General features: G+C 38.5%; 1 protein-coding gene across 4 annotated transcripts in view; it reads left to right on the top strand.

The window, feature by feature from the left end:
* VCAN (versican) overlaps positions 1-21,582 on the top strand; it is a 97,232-nt gene that overhangs the window by 41,115 nt on the left and 34,535 nt on the right. For 2 of the 4 annotated variants that reach the window (XM_051806764.1, XM_051806762.1), the window contains exons 7-8: positions 4,242-4,655; positions 6,180-7,175. In XM_051806764.1, the coding sequence (XP_051662724.1) occupies positions 4,242-4,655; positions 6,180-7,175 (1,410 nt within the window). Of the gene's footprint in view, positions 1-4,241; positions 7,176-21,582 lie in introns of all 4 variants that reach the window. The other 2 variants (XM_051806763.1, XM_051806761.1) reach the window with 2 other exon arrangements.

Below are 21,582 nucleotides of genomic sequence, written 5' to 3'. Positions count from 1 at the left end.
AGAGAAATTTGTACAGCTGCAAGGTCAGATTTTGGATTCTTGTTGTTCTACCAAAGGTCTCACTATTTATGAACACAATTCCACGTTCCCTGTGCACCAACCTGCTTCTGGAAAGGTGTGAAGGAGCAGGTACTGAGTCAGTACCATAATCAGAGGTTTCTTGTGCAGTTTGTAACTCAGAACACTATTTTATTTTGTTTGATTTTGTTTGATTTTGTTTTATTTTATTTTATTTTTGTTTTTTTTAATCTGTTCTTAATCTTAGACTTGTCCAGTTTGGAAGGTTCTACCAGTAGTTTAAACTCCAGTTAGCAAAACTCTTGGAGTCAGGGGAACATTCAAGACTGTCCTCTCTGCTAGGGTTGGTAGCAGGGAAGGGACAGACACACAGAACAAACTCAACAAATTAACACAAAAAAATACATAAAAACTAAGCAGAGCAGATTTCTGCATAGGCATCATGCTCAAATTGGGCTGGAAAATATTAAACTATTATTTTTGACTGTTATTTTCTAATAATTTATTTTGTCTATAATTCACATGAAGAATTCACTATTTTCATGTTTTGTTCCCACTTAAAACAATTTTTGTTGTTTTGGCTGTTGGCAATGACTCAGAGCAATGAGGTCTATGGGGTCTATATTCTTCTGCCAGGTTTTTAGGAACATACCTGAATGTAAACATGCAAACAATATTTCTGAGTGCAGAAAAACTGCTCAAGTGGTTCAAGTTAGTAAAGATTTTGTAGAACTGGTAATGTTGAAAAAGCATATATAGAAATCATAATATATTTATAGTCTTAAAGATAAGCATTACTCCTCCAGAAAGTACACCTATATATCTTGAAATCATTATTAAACAGCACAGAACATATTAAAATCCTTACTTGGTAATAGCGAAGTAAAACTCTGTCTAAAGTTGTGCAGCTCGATTTCCTTGAAAAAATATTGTTTTAATATTGATTCATTATTTTGAATCCTTATTTAAACAACAGAGGAAGAAAATTCTATACAATAAAAGCATAAAATAAATAAATACAGAGAAAAAAAATGTAGTATCTCTGCAAAGTCATGTAGTCCTTCCAAAATCATCTTCATGCAAGTTGTTCAATTAAAAAAAAGAAAGAAAAGACAGTCTTTGATATGAGCAGCTGTTGGTGAGATAATTTGCTTTCTTGCTGCTAATATGTTCATGAAATTTATTAGGAAAATCTGCCTCATGTCTTGAATCAGGAGGAGGACAAAGGAGATAGCACATTGCACGCATGTGGCAATGAGCACAGTAATGCAAAACATCTGGATGGAGCAGACAGCGTTCAAACTCATGTTGCTTATTAAAAAAGCAACCTCGTCTTTGTTTTGTTTTTCTTTTCCCACAGAAAAAAAAATATAACACTGACAGATTTCTTATTGAAGCAGCACAATTTTTTTTTATCCACTCAAATAAGTTTGCAAACCTCTATGAAAAAAACTTAGATATCATGTCTATGACAAAGTGATTTTAGAGGTCCTGTAGTTGATTTTAACCAGAGCTGAACTGCACACAGTTTCCATGGGAGAAAATTTGGCTGTTTATTGATAAACTCTTAGAAAATGTGGGCTTTCCTCTTACTACTATATAAATCTAATATTTATTTATTCATTTCTTAATATAAGCAAATAAAATGCACTCAGTGTTTTTTCAGGTTTGCATAATGAATATACACCTATTTTGTTAAATAATTGGCAGATATGAGTCATGAACAATAAAAAACTGCATCTCAGGCATAAATATGTGAACTTTTGGGACTTCCAAGCATTTCTTGGAAATTTGGAAGCAACATAAGTGGCTGTGAGTAAGTATACACAACTTCCCAGCAGTGATGAAATAAAGTTACCTTTTTTTTTCTGCAGGTTTTAAAGTCTGTTCCCATGCCCTCATTTTCTAACTTTGTGAGAGGGTATTACATTTTCATATTCCTTCAGACAGTGAACTTGATAGTCACTTAGAGTATGGCAACTGGGGTCTGAATGAGCGTTTGTGTTGGCTGCAAAACCAATTCCATCTGCATTAAGGAAACTGATCCCATGATTACAAGAGAGAGTTTGAGACTGGGCTGTTTCCTTTCCATTTTGCCATAAAAAAATAGCTGTTAAAGAAAAAAAATCGGTGAATTCTTTGGTAGAAATTTTAAGAGCTACAGTAGCACACAGCACTTGTGTACACCCTTTGCTCCCCAGCTGTGAAATAAAACTTGTGTGGTTTAAACCAGCCTCACACAAGCAGAGAGGGGGGAAAATTGCAAGGATTTCTTGATTCTTGGAAGTGCCATCTCATACTTGAATCACATCGGCATTGAAAACAATAAAGATCCACTTGAGGCGGTAGAACCCCAAAACACAAAAATCTCTTGTCTTAAGGCTGCACTTTTGCTTGGTAGGATTTCAACAATTTTATTCCTTTTTGCTCAGCTGAATGTTTTTATTTACTGGGAAAAAAATAAATATATAAGTAGCTAAGTCTTCTTTGTAAAACCACAACAAGATTTAATATATAGTAGGTATAATAATCCATTCTCCTTTCGGCTGGCAAAGACCACCACCACTTCTAAACATAGCAACGTCATATTTTCCTACCCTCATAATTTCCTTTTCACTTTCACTTCTCATGCATAAAAGTTGAAATATCAACTCTTTTTTCTCTGGCAAGCCTTTCTACTCTAGGGTAAATCAAGTAGGTCTCTTGCAAAGGTGACATTTTCAAAGCTTGGTGCATGAAACTAAACAAATATTTGTGTGACTCTGACTTACATGTGTGGAATTCATATCTGCAGTTGTCAATGAGACACTTAATGAGTCACGGGTGTGTGAAAAGAACTGATTTGTGCACACATGCTCCTTATGCTTGAGTATAAATTGTAAAACAGTGGAATTATTCTGATTTCTACCTGTGACAGGAATAGGGTTCTTTGCTCCCTTAGAAGCTGAGCAATATTTTGTTTTTCAAGAAGTTGTAGTGTAGTTGTGTCTGTCTGGTAAGCAGTGAGTCCTCATACACATGGCCTGTTTAAAACATTCTTCATATGCTTAGTGTGATTTAGAGACTATATTTTACTCTTTATTTGAATCCTTATAAGGCTTTTGGCTCTCAGTCACTTAGCAATTAACAGCACTTATTTAAGACATTCACATCTTCCACCTGAATGCTCCTATTGCCCCTCTGAAGATTCCTGATCTGGAAGACTGGCAGAAGGGAAGATGTTCCCACCCTGGGCTTTTCCTAAGTAAAACCTGTTTTCAGAGCACAGACTTACCTCTTTCAGGAATTTAAAATCTGCTGACAGGCCTCACAGTGCTGGCACACATTTCCTCCTCAGATAGTAATGGAAAACTGGGATAGAAGGAGTGGACAAGGAGTGAGGCAACAAGATTCTTTAAAACATCTCAATTTGGTTCACTGAAGGACCTTCCTTTGTGTCTCCTGTGGGTCTAGGACAGCTAACCCCTTACTCTGGCCACCATCCAGAGGGTTCAACACTCTGCCTTTTCATGTCCAGCACTCCCATAGAAGCATTTCTGTATGTGGAGTAGTTTCAGAACACTTCAGATCTTTGAAGTGTTTTCCAAAGATCAACATCATTATAGAATTAAGTTTATGATCTTAATGTCTGGTTTACCATTCTCACCTTTCCCCATAATAAATTTCTCTCAGCAGAATTTAAATGCAGTACTTTTTGATGGCATGCTTGATCCTACTGATTAGCCACTCTCTCACTCCAGTGAGGTTTCCTTTTTGCAATTTGTAATTTTGTGCTGAAAATAAACTAAAGCAATTTTTCAGTCCCTTTATGCGTTTGGGTTGGATGCTGCAGCAAACTTTGAAGAAAACTCAGAGGTTTGCAGCTCCACTCATTCGTGATATCATGAAATAAAGTTTTATACTCCCAGATCAGCCTTGAGCTCTCTGATGGGTACTCATGTAGCACAAGGACTTCCAGAAGTAATTACATAAGTAAAAAAATATGGAGAATACTGCTACTCTTCTCACTTCATCTGACTTTGAGTTAGATGTTCTGCACCTTAATATTGTGTTATTGTGTGTCATTCAAAGCTCTTAACAACTATCTAAAGCCTTTTACCTTTACACTTATTTCTCAGTGTGGCATTTAGTTTTTGTTGGGAATGCTCAAACTGAATTAATGTACAGTCATTTGTGTTCTGATTGAATGATTCCTTAACTCTCCCCCCCCCCTCTTTTTTAAGGTAAAAAAGTCACAACACAGCCTACAACTTTTGAGCCCGTGACATCTCTGAAAACTGACAGCGTGAAATCGCTACTTGCTGAAGTTACCTTTAAACCTCCTGTCTTTGAGACTCCGATTACTGAAGTGCCTGACACCCAAACAGAGGCCCCTGACTGGGAGAAAACAACCCGAGAGAGTGAGGAAGACACAGAAATGACTACTGAACTGGTTGAACAAAAAAGGGAGATGGAGGTGCTTATGGAGAACATTCAGTTAACCACCCTTCTACCTCAGACTGTCACAGATGGCGAAATAAGCACTTACTATACACTGGGAAGGACTGAATATGTTTTCCCCAAGCTAACAGAGAGCACATCTGCAGCTTTGGAACTGGACCACACTTACTCTGAAGCAGAACTGCTTGAGGAACAAGGTAGGTCTGAAAGCATTGAGGACGCTTTCTTGACCTCTGTAATTTTTCAGGATAGCACAGCTGTAGATAAGAGTTCTACTGGTTTTTGGGAAGATGCTGACACAGGAGACGCACAAAAACATGATGTTGATAATCAAACTGAGCAAATAGAAGTGGGCCCTGTGATGACAGCTACAGATAGCTTGTTACTGACTTCCCGGAAAGAGTCTCCCAGGTCAGGGACTTCACTTTCACTAACAAAAGAGAATGTGTATCATGGTGCCCACTCAACACGAGAACCCACCAAAAAGTCAATGGAGGCAAAATCTGACAAGAAACTTACAACTGTTGTAATCCCTAAAGCTTTGCTCACTGATCAGTATGATCTTACTGCAGAGGGGGAGGGCAGTGAGAGCACATACACCGTTGTGCCTGACAGAGTTTCTGGCACAGCTACAGGTAGTGTCCCAGAATCAGAGCAGTCTGCTGCATCAGAGACACTCTTAGATGAATATGCAGTAACCACTGGACAATTTTCTTCAGCAAGTGGGTCAACACCACTTGTTAAATTTAGTTCTGCAGTGGCATTTGATAGTGAGACATCGGCCCAAGGAAGCAGAGAGGACCTGAGAGATGTGCAGCCTACTCTGTCACCTGGGAAACCTGTATCCTTTTCTGTATCATGTGTTGGTCAAACAGAATGTGAGGCTGCCTCAGGAAGCACTGATACCCCACCAAGCCTGGGAGAAAGCAAATTTGTTATCTCTTCATCTCAGCAGATGGAAGCATCAGCCTTTTCAGAGGGGCAGGGAAAAACAAAGGAGCCAGAAATGAGAACAATGGACATTAAGACCCCTCTTGCCACAGCCATCATCCCTCCCTGTGATGCAGCAGAGTCTGAGGGATGTTCTGTAAGAGAGAAATTCACACAGGCTCCTCCAGCTCCTGAAACATGGCTGCCAACAGATAAATATCAGGGGTATATGACAGAGGAGTCATCTCACACTGAGGGAATCCTTGAGTTAGGTACAGAGGAGGGTGTCTCTGCAATGGAGCCTACAGCATTTTCAGGGCAGACTGCAGAATATACAGTGCACCCAGGAGCTCCAATTTCAGCAGTTACAGATGAAATTGAGACAAGCATGGAGCCAGGGGAGACCACGAATGATGAAGAAGTGGTATCAACTGATTTTGGTCAGAGTAGACATACTACAGGTGTCTCCCACACAAGCAGCTCTTTGGATTTGGAAATGACCACAGTATCCAAAATACCAGTGGAAGAAAGCAGTGCAACAATAGGGTCCTTTAGCTCCTCAGACGTATGGCCAAGTGCTATGGCCACAACTGTAGGGGTAACTGAGCATGAAGGAGATGAAACATCAGGGACAAATGGAACTATTGTATTTACAGATGTAACAGAGGTAGATACTGCAATCCCATGGAAAGAACATGATGCTTCCCTAGTTCCAGTTACTGTAGAGAGTGAGGTCATTAGAGATATGCCAGTTACTGATCAGACTCCTTTTGATGGTATCTTTCATACAGAAGCATCAGAAACAACTGCAAAACACAGGGAGGTGTTCCCAGAGGAACCCTCCACAAAAGATCAAGATGAGCCAGGAACTGCCAGAGAGTCAACCTTATCTGTGACATCTGTCCAACTACATGAACAAAGGACAGCACCAGGATCTGAATCATCTCCAACACCTGTTAATGAGAAGCAGGATGAGACAGGTTCAGCCTCCGATGAGACATACCCAGAAACAGAAGTGCCAGTGCCTGCAGCGGAGTTCACAGACCATGGAGGAGTTCTGGGACCTGATGAAACCAGCACCAGGACCTTGCACCTCACAGTGTCTCCAAAAGCTGAAACTGCTACTGATGAAGAGCAGAAGGTCACTGAGGTAATGCCCATGACAACTGGTGCCCAGGAAAGCCAAGGAACTCCCAGCAGGGAAGTAGACAGGGATACAGTGACCTGGGAACCTGTGCTGCCCCCTCATACAGTGCTGACAGGCCATTCCACTGTGGAAAGCATCACTCATCTGAACTTGGGAGCTTCTCCAAGCCAAACCACAGAAGGTTCAGGAATGACTGAGGAACCTGAAGAAATCAAGCCAGTATTTGCAGCTACTGCAACAGATAAGGCTACAATCCTCACCGATGTAACACTTCACACTAGTGCCATAGATAAAACTCAGCCCACATCGGCATCCAAACATTTAGTCACTCAAAAGTCCCCTCGTATCATCCCTGAGGAAGAAGAGGAGGTAACGAGCCATGACATCATCATCATTGATGAGTCTGTTTCTCCCAGTAAAGCCACTGCTGATGAGGATCTGACAGGAAAGACATCAGAGCCGGAGATCGACAAGGAATATTTCACAGCATCCACAGCCACGGCAGTGGTACGGCCAACAGCACCACCCAGGGTGGAGGAGGCCACAGAGGCTTTGCAACATCGGGAGGTGTCTCCTTCTACTTCACACCCTGACAGTGACATAAGAATGTATGTTATTCAAATCACAGGCAATGACACAGGTAAGATTTTGCCTTTTAGACCTGCAGTCCACCAGAATGGACAGTTTGTCATAACAAAGAGGTGTCCTTTAGGATACATTGGAGATGTTGCTTGGATCACTGAAGGATGCAAAGTACCAGTTTTATCTAGACAGCAACTTACTGAATATTGGTAGGTCTATTTTCCTATCCAATAAAAAGCCCTCACAAATGTATGTTACATTTGCTTTGCAGTAAGATAAATTTCTATATAAGAATGAATATGAAACGCTGGTATTTTCTCTTAAAAGTCATTATGGCTATAGTCTAGTTTTCTTATTTAACATTGTCAAGTCACTGATTTAACTTCAGCTATCTGTGAAACAAGCATTTTAATTTCACGGTTTCCATTCCATGCATTACTAGTCCTAAACAAAGTGCCAGATTATTTTAACATTCCATTAGTCTGTAGCAATTAACAATGCCATGTACAGTGGAGTCAGCTAAAAAATGGTTAAAACACTCTACTGCCTCCTGTGATTTGGGGAAAGGGGGTTTTTTTCATGTTTTTTTATCATATCATGGTATTTTTTAAAATCGGTTTTAGAGAATATGTGATGCAAATTGACATAATTTTTAATTCTGCCTCATTTTTTGGCTGATGGTTCTGTACATGTGTATGTAGCTTCAATTCCATGGGTATCCAGAACAGAAACTTCTAAAGTAGTAATGAACTGCTCGGTTTTATGTTGATTATATCTCCATAATGCAATAGCTGAAGGCTATGCAATTTCACAATAAAGAAGCCTGTTAACTGACTACTATTTAAAGATGTCTTGGTAAAACCTTATTTTTTAAAATGAAATGTAAAAGAACTGACAAGCAGGACAAAGCACAGAATGTTGTTAGGTTAAATGTTTTATTCTGTTTAATTATTTTATAGCTGCATAATATATTTTTTTTAAGGAAGACAGTAAAAATGGATCCTATGTCTTATATACCTTAACCCATGCACTGCTTTTGAATGGTTATGTAAGAAACTGTTTCCTAACTGGTTCTCTAAAGAACTCATCCAGCAGAATCCATAATTTATGGGAGTCTTGGATGATTTTGTCAGGTTTTGGCTTGGTAAAGTTCCATTCAGAAATTAAAAATCAGCAGTGGTTCCCTTGAGATATGCCATATCCTGGCTGGACTTTTCATGCAGTGGTTTTGTATCTTTATTCACTTGATGCTTTTTATCCCACTTTATATTTACAAGTTGTAAATCTGCACAAATTATATCAACAACCTTCTATTTCAGAAAATGATAGTTCTGTTGTCTTAAAATTTAAACACTCCTTTTGTTTCTGTGGTATATTATCATTATTTTGTCTGAAGCTTTATGTGTTATCAGTGTCTTGAAGTGAGACAAGTCCTGTAAGTCAGAGCAGAAGGGGAACTTCTGAAGACTAGAGTTAAGCCACATGGGAACTTCTGAAGACTAGAGTTAAGCCACATGATAAATACTTTTGTACCCATGGAAATTTGATTAATTTGACTTAAAAATGAATAGTTACACTGTGTAGTGTTTTTCCTGTTAGATTTTTTAGCTATACTATGGTTTATTGTAAAAGGGAGAGTGGGTTGTACTGGGCATATTCCAAGGAGATGGAGAGAAGGAGGATGATTTGGAAGGATGTGGATGTCGGATTTCTCTGCATATGCATCAAGGACAGTCTTATTTTACACATTTTTTTTTTCCAGAATTATGTGTGTACTGTGATTCATTAAATCAGGATTTAGTTCAAACTGGATTATCTAAGGGACAATGGATCAATACTTAAATCCTCTTCATAACTACTCTTGCTTTCCGTTGGGTGATCAGGTCTTTAGGTGAAACTTTCTCCAGGATTTGTTTTCTTCATCTTCACAAATTTTCAAAACTGTGCATACATTTCCCATCTACATATGTGCTTATGTGACAGCATCTTTTTAAGCAGACCTAAATTATACATCCTTAAAAAAATCTACCTTTAAAAATTATTTAGTCTATGAGCATAGAAAAAAACCCTTATTTTCTTGAAATATTATTAAAGTCTCAAAATGGCACTATTTGTGTTCTCTTTAAACATAGGGAGCTTCCTGCATCCAGTGCAAGGTTAAAATGAAGTTTTCTTTATTTTTCTGTTTTCAGACCCCATCAGTGAGAATTCCACCACTTACCACAACTTAAGTCAGAGAGGCCAAAGATTTATTCTGTTCGAGAATTTGGATTGGTGTTTTCTTTTGTTTCTACAGAAATGAAAGACTGCATCTGAAAAATCCTGTCAAGCTCATTTTCACTTCATTGTTCCTCATCCGTAAACTTTTCTTTGTGCTGAAGAAAATGTGTATAGGAAGTGGTGAAGAGGAGCAAATTTGGCAAATATTACTATATATGCTTTTCACTAGGACATGGTCTAACTTCGTATTCCATCACTCTTTACATGAGAACTTCTCCTCTTTCATAAGGAACTACATAAACTGGACCTCTGGCTTTTTATTCTCAGCTGGATGAGAACTAGAAATATGGTTTTCATCCTTACATCTCTCTCATAAAACAAAGGTTATTCCTCCTTTGTCGTGTTTCAAGGTAATATAGCATTCTTAAAATTAATTAGTGAATGTTATATGCAAAGGTCTTCTTGATCTTTGAGTCAAGGGCCCAAAAGTGCCTCCTGAGAAAAGATAGCTTGCTTTCCAAAGCCCTTCAAAAAACAACTATTTCAAATAGGAATAATAATGAGAGGTTTGCAGTATAGATGGTATTGCGTATAAATTAATATAATAATTTCATTTCTGTGTATGCACAAGCGCTGGAACCATTTATGAGATTAATTTTCCCCCTCTTTCTTCCCCTCCTTGTTATCCAACTTTTGCCAGGAGGAACAGTTTCATGGCGGAGCAGAAATTCAGCGCTGCAGTTTGTTTCCTATCAGCCATGTCACTCAATTACAGCAAAAACTTGCTGTTACACCAGCACAGCTGAATATTGCTCTCTGCAGCTCCATTTGCCATCTGTAGCTCAGGCATAATAATATTTAAGTGCTTCATGGAGGTGCTATTAGGCTTTCTTAGTCAGGAGCAGTGTTTTATATTCCACGTGGGAGCGAAGGGTCTCAGTAAATGGATGGATTTTTGAGGGTTGCAGACAATTTTAGCAGTTTCTAGCAAGCAAGACAGAGTGTATCCCATGGAGAACAGGGGCCCCTTTGCTCTTGGTGTGTGTCCTACCTCCTGTGGAGTGTGGGGGAGCAGCACTGGCTCAGGTGAGTCCACCTGTGGCCAGGTGGAGGGAAAAGTAGGAAGGATTTTTTTTTGTGCCTTTCTTTTCATTCTCAAACCCTCCCTAAACTGGCACCAGCTTTGCTGAGGTGCTTTGAAGTTTTTGGCTAGAATGTGCTACTGGTGTATGGAATGTGTTATGGATGTATGGAATGTGGGGGATATATTGTTCCTCATTATTGCTGTAGACTCAAGCTGCACTGGATAGTTGTTGAATGTTGACTGGGTTAAATTGATCTAAATATGGTGGCAAGGATATTAGTCTGTCTTAGACACACATCCTCCTTAGTATGAAGCGCACAATATAGAACTGAAACTTGATATTAAATATTTTCATTTCTTTAGCATATTAAGCCCTTACATTTATTAGACCAGAAAGTTTCTCCTAGAGGACTACTTTCCTTATCTGAGAGGTAAATAGCTATACTCCTGGCCTTCAAAATGTATCCTTGCAATCAATTAAAACTTTCATAAAGGAAATTTCAGTTACTTTTAGATTAAAAAATAAATACCCTGGAAACAGAAGTAATTTGGAGTCCTGGTGGAAGGTCAAGCTCATTAGCTTAAATTCAGGAAAATGCCTTCAAGTGCTGATAAGAAAGAACACACAGCTGAATAGATTAAGCTGCTTATTTGTGTAAGAACACAGCAGTTTTCACTGAGGAAATGTATTGTACAATCAATCCTTGTAATTCCATGTGCTCAAGCGTAAGACAGGTGCACAAATTAATGATGTGTTTTCTCTGACAGCCCGTGGCACATGGGCAGGTGTTTCAATTAATGGGGAAAATATATTTGTACATGGGGAAACATCTCTTTTTATACCACAAAAAGGACATGTTTCATAATGGAAGGAGCTTGGGACTTTCATCTGCTTGGGTGGAACTGGAGGCTATTCCCTTGGGATTATGACCATACTGTGGAAGTGAGAAAGAAAAATATCTCCTGCACTGTGAGGTGTTACCACCTGAGCAGCTTTCCATGTCATCAGAGGTGACAGAGAAGCTAATCTTTCACTGTGAGGATGCAAAACTTGCCAACTTGTGCCCTGTTGTATCCTCATAGCTCCGTGTGTTGTAGCAGTGAGGACTGATGCTGGTGCTGGAAGGTATTAGATTAGCAGCTGGAAAAAAAGAAAAAAAATACCCAAACCCAAACCTGAAGGAACTTTTCAGCTCATAAAGCTTTTATGAGCTGAAAAATGCTCATGGGGGTGTTGTTTAACAGTGGTTGAGGGGATGCTGGAAACATAACTCCCATCTGTATCAGGAGTAATTTGCACACCTGCATTTTTTGGAGACATTTAAAAGTCTTTACTTAGGGAAATGTGTTTCAAAGTGCTTATTGAACCCTGGGACTCACATCAGCTCTGTCTGGTTTCTTGTCCCTTCCAGCTTTGAAGAGAATGAAATTGCAGGAACTTGTGCTTTGTAGATGTGAAATTTTATGGAAAGAGGTTACAAACCTTTGTATTTCGACACGTAATTCTCTGACACGCATATTTCTGCCTTAGCAATGTGAGAAGGCATGCGAAATTTGAATGAAATGTAGAATGGTAATGAGTCATAGTTATAAACCTTAACAAAGAAGGTAGAATGGAGTCTTTTCAGGCCCATCTTAGGCCTTGCCTTAAAATTCTTTTAATCCTGTTGTCTTCACAGTTCCTTCTGGAGGACTGTCAAAGACCGTCATGGCTCTCTTTAAGCCTGATTCTAACATCTAGTCTGAATTGCTTCTTGGCCAGTTTATACCCGTGTTTATTCTTGCCAGCATTGTCTTTAGCTTGAATAGGTCTTTTTTCTTCCTGACACTTATCCCTTGGTACTTTTGTTTCTCTGTTCAGTCATAAAGAATAACCACGTCCCCTTTTTTCAGCCTTCATTTTGCTCACTTCTGAGGGGGATGTGTGTGAGAGAGTGGGAATGCACTGGTACCATGCTGGGAGGAGAGACTCTGGCTCTGTTCTGGGGGCTGAGGGTGTTGGGATGACTAGAGCAGATGAGGATGTGAAGGGGCAGGAGAAGTGTGGCTCAAAATGCCATTTCCAGACAGCTCCTCATGTCCAATAAAGACAACTCAAAAGCTTGGAGCATGGATCTGTCTGCACCTGTACCCACATTGTTCTCTCCTAAGTTATTTTATGTATGCCCTATGGAAAATAATCTATCTGGATATCACACTTTGTGGTGTACACACATGGGCTAGGTGCAATTACTGGTGTACTTTTCAAAAAGTACAAGCATTAATTACAGTGTTAGAGAGACTTCTGCTGAAGGAGAGGAGACTTGGTGTTTTACTTGCTGAAATCACCATTTGTTTTTTCCTCAAATGAAGAGCATGCGCTACTGAAAGGCTATTGTTTATTCATAGCACCTACTTCAAATCAAGGTTTACTGTGAGGAAAGATTCTGTAGGCTGACCTGAATTCATTTCTAGTGGGATGTTGAAGCAATAGTAAGAGTGGCCTCATGTGGGCTGAGCCAATTTCCCGTCTTTTTAAACATAAAATCTCCTATTTGTTTAATGGAGGGCTGGGCTTGTCTCCTTATTAACTCTAATTTTCAAACAAAACAGGTTTGTCAGTGTCCAACAGGCATTGAAGTAATTTTCATGTCCTGAATGACCAGACACTCCATGTTACTCACAAAACCTGTCACAGGGACAGCCACATTCCCCTTGTTGTGTCTCAAGCAACTGAAGTGTTAAACTCCAACTGAGATGGCCAGATTCTGATATCATCTTCCCAAGGGTAATTACACCATAGTAATTCCAATGAGGTGATTGAGGGCAGAATTGCTGTGTGGATGTGAGGATAGTAGGTATCAGAATGTCTTCATAACATTTTTGATGCTCCTGGATCATTATTTTTTTATGATTATTTATGATTACGATTATTTTTCTTTAGAACACATTTGAGTCACACCTTCAACCCAAACTGGTAGAACCATTGATTAATTCAACCAGTAGGAGTTTTTCTATATTAGAACACTTGTTTTTCACTGCTGCTGTGGAGGGCTTTTTAAAATAGGTTGTACACCATCTCATATAAATCATACTTAAAATACAACAGCAATGATGCCCTGTATGAAAGCAAGATCTAATAAACAGGTAATTGTAATAAATTCAAGCTTTTTGCACACTTCTCCTTTTTCCAAAACAAAGGAAAATGAAAAAAAACAACCAAAACCCCAGCCCCATATCCAACAGAGCTGAAACTTGATACTTAGAAAGTTTCAGAAGAAGCTAAGACTGAATTAGTAAGTGATCTTCAGGCCACTATTTCTGGCTCTTCCTGAAGTCTTATTATAGAACGATAATTTCTTTTTCCACATTCCTTTCTAGACCTCTAAGGAACAGTGCCCTCACATTAAACACTGTTCAGAGGATGCCTACACATTCCCTGCTGTTTTTGCACTGTATCCAAGGAAACATCTCAGATTTAGACATAGGGATTACACATTTCTTGCTTTCTTATAGCTCTTTGTTTATTCATGAGAGAAATGAAGGATTTTTAGTCATAGGTACAATGTGGTTTTTCATACTTTTGTTTTAAGGAACAGGAATCCTTTTAGAAGTTTTGTTTGCAAGTGGAGAAAGCCTTAAGAATTCCTAATGCAGAAAAGATGAGCTGTCTTTTACATGGTGATGCAATATGAATTAATTTTTTGTTTTTAGGAAAGTGGTTTTCTGCACCAAAGTTTTCTGAGTGTATCCAGACTGTAACTTTCCAAGTATGTAGTTTCCAGTGGTCTTTTTTTTTTCTTTTTTTGCAGTTGTTCTTCTCACCTTTTAAGATTTACTGATTGAATTAATCCTTGCTAATCCAGCCAGTCTTTTTCTATCTCCCTCTTTTTGGAAGTGGTTAGCTGATAAATTTAATCAATGATATACGAAATACCCCGTAGTGTCTTTCAGGATAGTTGTGGATTTTTTGCCTGGCACAAGTGAGAATGAATGCAAAGTATTTGCTGCATGTTTTCTGTTTCCTTTGGGAACATGCCACTGAAGTTATTGATCTTTTTCTATGGAGTAAGTCTTTTTTTTTTTAACTGCTCATTGAATTAGGACTTTTCTGACCAGTGGTGTGTTACTATTTTTGCTTAAATGAGGAGAATTCAGTGTGAAAACTCTCTACTTCCTGAGGAAGAGAAATGTAGTTGGAATTTTATTCCTGGTCAGGAGGGATCTTATCTTCCATGCTTTGGTGTTACCTCTGCTACACTTCATTAACTTTTGGATACCGACCATTAGCTCAAAGATTGCATAAGAAACATTAATTTCTAGCTTTCAACCAAAATCTTGGATTTTTCATGCAATACCTCATCAAACAAGAGTTCCATAGTTTTAGTGGGAGGTTTTTTGGCATTAGGACAAGAATTTCCGTGTCTGATGTAATTTTATTTTTTTTTTTCCAAAGTAGCAAGAAACAATATGCCTATATGCACAAAGAGCAGCATAGGGATTTTTGATCATATTTTATTGTGGCATTTGTCTAAAACATTTTTTTCCTTTCTTGGAAGTGATGATTAAAATGATTCTGGGGTTACTTATATATTTACTACTCCAGTAAATGGACTTGTAGTGAGTTCCAGTGATGTGTTTAGCCAAATACTGAGCATTAAAAGCAAAATTCATGAGTCCTTTGGAAATGCTGTGGACACTTAGTCCAACTGACAGGCAAGGATTAACCCAAAATGTTACTCAAACATGCATTTGTTCATACTTTAATTGCATTTTTTGACTTCTTGACTCACATACATTTTTCAGTTTATTCTGTCCACATACAGAACTTCTCAAAAGTAAATTAATTCTGTAGTTATGTCACCATTTTAGTACAGGATGGAGTTTGTGCTAATGGGTTCATAGTCAAAAATACCTCCCCCTCTGCTGATTTTTACTGGTGTCCTGGACTTACCACAGCTAGGCATCTATTTTCATCTGCAGTTGTTTGAAAACCTTTGTTCTCAGGTATTGTCCAACAAAAAGGTCTTTTTTAAAAAAACCCTAAGTGTTTCTGAAAATAAATAAATATTTTTTCAAAGCAAATATTTCAGTTTTGCCAAGGGAAAAACCCCTAACCTTGGATGAAAAAAGTTCTGTTTTTAAAAGCAAAATGCATGTGATTATATGGCTAAAAAGAAGCTTATGTTCTGTATGCGTTATACGAAATTGTGTCTGAAAGAGGGTCACACTTGTGTTATTCCGTCTGCAGCAGTGGGTTTTTTGCAGCCTTATGCTGGTTTAACTGAGAATCTGGTTTATCCCTGGGTTGCTTTGGTTTCTTAATACCCAAAGCAATCTCATTTCCTAACCCCTATAGCTAAATTTAAAACATTTTGTGTTTTTTATTATTTTCAGAAGTCAAAGGGTGATGTTAATAATACGCCATTAAAATTGCAATTACAGAATCCACCCTGTGTCTTCTGAGTAATAGTTGAAAAGCGGAAGATTCAGATCTATGTGCAAAAATCCATGTACCATATATGTCAATATTTGTGTATGTAACCACCCTAATTATGTATTCTAAGACATATTTGCATTTAAGATGTCATGAAGATCCTCTAATAGTTTGAGTTATCACTGACACTGTTGTAGCAACTCAAATATTTTTGAAGAAGCAGATGGGTCTAGGACAAGGGTGTTTTGGGCCTCAATGAACTACTCCAGCAAAGCTTTAGCGGTATTTCACTGAAGAAAAATTAAGCTTAAAAAAATAGATTTGCTATGACAAATCATTATATGTTGCTACATGATTAATAACTCTCCCAAAGAAGCAGGGACTGCAACCAAACAGTGTGATTTTGAGTGTTGGCTTCACGAACAGTGGGCTTGTGCAAACACTAAACTAGAAGTGTTCTTATGAGGTGTTTGAAAAAACGCTTAGAAAATGGTAGGAGATAAAATAGCAGAAAAGTACCAAGATAAGTGGTATAAATATCTCAAGATATCCCTTCCCTTCCTTTCCCTGCCCTGCTCTGCCCCAACCTGCCCTGCCCTGCTCTGCCCTGCCCAAACCTGCCCTGCCCGAACCTGCCCTGCCCAAACCTTCCCAAACCTTCCCTTCCCAACTTTCCCTTCCCTTCCCCCTTTCTCCTTCTCCCTTCCCTTTCGAGTTGGACTTCCCCCTGTGCACACCCAGACACACCAGCTGATCAGACACTGTGCAGCTGCACAGTCCATCTCCTTGCTTTGTTTGTGATTCCACCTGGAGGAAAATGATTTACTGCATGTCAGTTGCTTGGGTTTGGGTTGTTTAGTCCTACTGAGCTTTAGAATTGTGCCTGGGGAGGTTTAAGTTAGCCCTTGCTGGGACTTAGCCTTGACACTGCAATTTTTAACAACTTGACATTTCCCTCAGCCTGAGGGGGAGGAATGAAGGAAGCCATGAGGCTGAGGGAAACACCAAGGATTGCCAGAAGTCTTCATGAGATGCTCTTGAAATAGAACAGTTTGTTTCTGACATGGTTTCTGCATCATCATGTCTATCACTCTAAAGTTTGGCAGAGATGTATGAGCACATCCATGGATCCCAAAAGCCTTGTGAAGAGCAGTTTTTCACCACAGCGACCTCCACTTTCCACAGGTGCCTGTGGTCATAGCCAAAAACTCCATTAGGATGGAGCCTGGGGGGACCGGTGTGGCTGTAAAAAAGGCTGCAATTTAGCAACATGCCAGAAATTGATGCTCAGGTTTCCAGCAGGGTTGTATTTTGCAAGGAAATCCCCAAATATGGTGAAGCAGAGGACTGGATAAGTGAATTTCAGTAGGCAAGGCTGACCACCCACCTTGAATTTCTTTCAACTTCTACTCAGCCAGCTGTGCAAAAATCACCCTTTACAATGATTTTCTTCCAGAAGTTTACCTGAATCATTGAAATTTTTATGCAAGGTAAATTTATATGTGTGTATGTATGTATGTATGTATGTATCTATCTATCTATCTATCTAAAATGCATTTGTCTCTTTTGACTCTCGGAGGGATAACAAAGCCATAAATTTTGATAAAATTTAGAAGTTTAAAAAAACCCCAATCCAATCCCCAAACTATTGAAACCTGCCCTACAACCTTAAGCAGTTGTAAAGGGAGCCAAATTTAACAAAAATTTTAGGAATACAGAGCCAGCTGGGAAACATTTTAAAGTGAACTAAATAAAATCTTTTGTTTACTTAGATTGAGCAGTAATCAAAAACTGGGTTTTACTACACCTCATCATATATACTAGTCACGTTAACATGAGGTAGAAGGATTAAAAGTATCAAAAATTTAATTTTTCTGGACCTTTCTTAGTGGACTTTTTTGTGTTTGTTTTTGTTTGTTGTTCGTTTTGTTTGTTTGTTTGGTTTGGTTTTTTAACTCAGGTATATATATTAGTAGCCATGTTTCTTTAACACCTTAGACTATCTCCTTGGCAGTATTCCCACCTTTTCCTGAAGGGGAGATGGGATATGCCTGGAGCACTGTTGCACTTTGACTGTGCTTAGGTAGGTTAATGATGCTACAAGATGGCACAAGTTGGAGGAATTGCACGTACCAGAGGCTGACACTTGAAATTTCGCTTCAGCAGGAAATGTCCATATTTCAAAATCTTGTTTCTTTTGAAATGAGATGAAAAGAAGAACATTTAAAAAAATCCTTTTTCTATGGAACAGCCCTAAAGATGTTATCAAATTGGTTTATTTCTGTAGAATTGAAGCTTTCTGTTCCAATTTAATATTTTAAGGGGGAAAAACCCCACTAAATTTGAAGGTTTGGGGTTTTTCTGTTTGTTTGGTTGTTTGGGTTTTTTTGTATGGGAACAGCTTGTCAAATCACCTTTTTTACCTCCTCAATATGCCTTTAAAACAAAATATATTCAACAAGACTGGCACATTCCTGTGGAATTGGTCGAAGCTGGGGTTTTTTTGCTGGAGGACTTTCAGCAAAGCATAGTCATAAAACTGCTCGAGTCCACCCAGACTGCAAATCTGGTCCCTGGCAGAGCCGACTTCAGGGGAGGCAGAATATGACATAAAGCTGTTTAAGTCTTTCCTCAATCCAACGATAATATTAATTACATTTTAGTTTTAATTCACTTGTATATAATTCTATTGAAGCCAAAAAATAAACTTCTGATTATCAAGTGCAGGAAATAATTTGACTAATGCAAACTGTTTTGATCTTTCATGCAGCCCTGTCTTGTGGCTATGGGTTCTTTGTAGTGAATATAACGGATTTTGTGATAGTATCACATTTATCACATTGTGCAATGAAATACTTTTGAAATGAGCAGCCCAAAATAGTTTTTTTCTTATTCATAAAATCTTTTTTTTCTATTTAGCTCTATTCTAATCAAAATACAGGACCTGATTTAAAGTCCACAGAACATTTTGTGACCCTTTCTGTGAATTTCATGGGTTTATCAGACCTCTAACCCTTCTATAAAAGACTGAACTCTGCTATTGCTCACAAACTCAGCATGTTGCTCTGAAGCAATAAACAAACAAACTGCTGAAATCTGCAGGTGAAATTCTGTTATCTGCAGGATGCCAGGTTAGATGCTAACAGCCTCCTTTTTAATGAGAATGTCACAAAATTGCTCTAAATCCATGTCTACTGAATGAAATATTTTGGGTTTTGAAAGTTTGGAAAACACCAGAGCATGTTTTATATTTAATTCCCTACTAATTCTTCTTCAGCTGCTTATCTGATTGCTTTGGAGAGAGAAAAATGCTTTTTACTGCCTGCCCCCTCAAAAATAGTCTTGGAAAAGCTCTCTGTAGAATATTAAGTCTTCTGAAGAGAAAATATTACTGCATGATACATATTTGGATGTATGCAGGAGTCGGCTTGTGCATCAGGAGCAGAGAGGGAATTTTTCTGTTTGATCCACTGAAAAACTGGTGTGGGTTTGGAACCAGTTGTGACTGATTAGAAGAAGGGTTGTAATGAAAACTGGTGCCACCTCGGGCAGTGGCTCTGTGGTTTTTTGTAGTAGCAGTTTAAAAAGCACCCTGTAGCTAGAGGGATTTTCACTTCACAGCTACTGTTGTTGAGGTACATGCCTATTCCATACAGGTAATTTAAAACATCTAGACAGATGGACTAAGAAACAATCTATGCTGCATATACACTCATCCATCTATCCATTCCATCTCTATTCCAGTGCATACCTCATCACTTCCCTCAAAAAAAGAGGTTTTACTGATAAATCTTCCTCAGGGCTTATTTGGATTGGCTCTCTGAGCTGACAACCCTTGGCTTCACTCCTTTTTAGCTACTTGTTTTTACTTTCCTTTTCTTGGAGTCAGTTACAACTTGCACAAGTTGAACAAGTACTTCTTTTGGCTGGTTTTGCATGATGACGTGTGAGCTATTGATAAACGTGTTTAGTAGCCGAAGTCCTTTTCCTTAAAGTCCTAATTTCATCTCTTTTTAGTAGTCTTTGGTCTGTGCGTCTTTACCTGCAGCTGGAAGAGGCAACATGATCTTCCTAAAAGTTGGTTATTTTTGCCTTGGGGAAAAAGAAAATACAAAATCCCCAAAGACACTTATTATTTAATGACAGAGCCTCCTGAAAGTTTATTATCAGAATATCATACTTTTAGCTAACGTTCTTTTATGTGGATCTTTGTGGCATGTGAGATCTTGAAAAAGCTAACAAAGTAAAAGTAGGGTCTGATAGAGATCTCTGCATATGTAAGAATTTGTGTGTGTCTTCTAGGTGAATTTGGAACAGATGTTACTCACTAAATTTATTACCTACTATAAATGACTTCCCGTGAGTCAGTAATTTGAAGGACTCTCAGGTGTGCACTGCTGCAAAAATACTACGCTGCTGGTCAGAACTTGTTAGTCAGGGCACCCTCCTACAAATTACAGCCTACACAGCCCCATCCAGGCTTTAATTTGTTTCTTTTAATGTACAGTTCTGTGCAAAAGCATGCTACAGGCTTTGTCACACAAACTCAACTGCTTTGTATGAAATTATAATTAATCTTTATGGTACACTAGTCTATATGCCAGGTTATTTGTACATATTCTTCCCTCAGCTGTGTATGCAGTACAAGACATCTTTCTTGCCCATGCACATTTTAGGTGTAGTTTTCTGGCCCTATGTGTGGGTGCGGTTACTTCTTAGCAAAATTAGTGAAAATCAGAAACTATCAGAGCTCCATGGTAGCTTTGCCTGGCTATTCTTTTGCTTATTGAATTTCCACATATTTTTTCACAATTTCTAAAAGATGGTATTCAATTCTGTGTTGTTCAGAGCTTCTACTTTTATGAAAACATGTTTTCTCAGTGTGACTGGTGGTGCTGTTTGCTATAATTTGTGGATTCTGCAAGTGATGTTGTTAAACACTTGAAGTCATATTGCCAGTCTTGGACAGATTACCAAATTCCTGCTTTTCACAGAGATCTAGGGAAGCTCAAATAAAACTTTATTTTTCTGTGGTTTTGGGCAGCCTCTGTAAATATTTTCAATTTATTGGAGAAAGAAATTCTTCCTTTACAGGCATTGCATAAAATAACTCCCAAAAAGCGCAGGTGAGGGAAGCAAGAAGAAATCTCAGTTCTATAGTCATCTAATACAGCTGTCATGGCACAAAGTAAACACCAGGTTTCACTGGGGCAACGTAGAACAGCCAGGCAGAATTGAGGTTTAAAACAACCTTTATTTCATAGCACTGGGAGCGCTGAGCTTAGTGCTGTACAATTGGTACACTGTGATTGAAATAAATAATGCTGAAGGTGATTTATTTTCTCTATTCTTCAGCTGGAGGTTTAGCAAAGATAAGACTCAGTAACACTTATGAGTTTAGCTGTAAATACAGCATGAGATATTAGGACATTAATTCTCAATGGAGTTGGAGTGACCTTTTCAAAACCAAGTTGCTGTCAATTTCCACACACAGAACAGCCCAAGCCATGGAATCACAAGCCTTTCGCAGTGCTCTGTGTCAGTTCAATGTGACTTAATACATTCTTTTCCAGAATGATCACCTGATGACTCTTTCTCTAATGACTCAGTAGTCATAGAGGTTAAATGATCTTCACAGGTAGGGGAATTACTTTGAAACAGTGAAGTACCTTGACTCAGGTTCTCATTGTTCTATATCTTATAAATAGTTTTAATGGGGAAGTTTTGCTTAAAAAAAATGAGCTC

This window comes from Manacus candei, unplaced genomic scaffold (genome assembly GCF_025592945.1).
Source record: "Manacus candei isolate 608988 ecotype Guabito, Panama unplaced genomic scaffold, ASM2559294v1 h1tg000068l, whole genome shotgun sequence".
Lineage (NCBI taxonomy): Eukaryota > Metazoa > Chordata > Aves > Passeriformes > Pipridae > Manacus > Manacus candei.
This window is presented reverse-complemented; position numbering and strand designations above follow the sequence as displayed.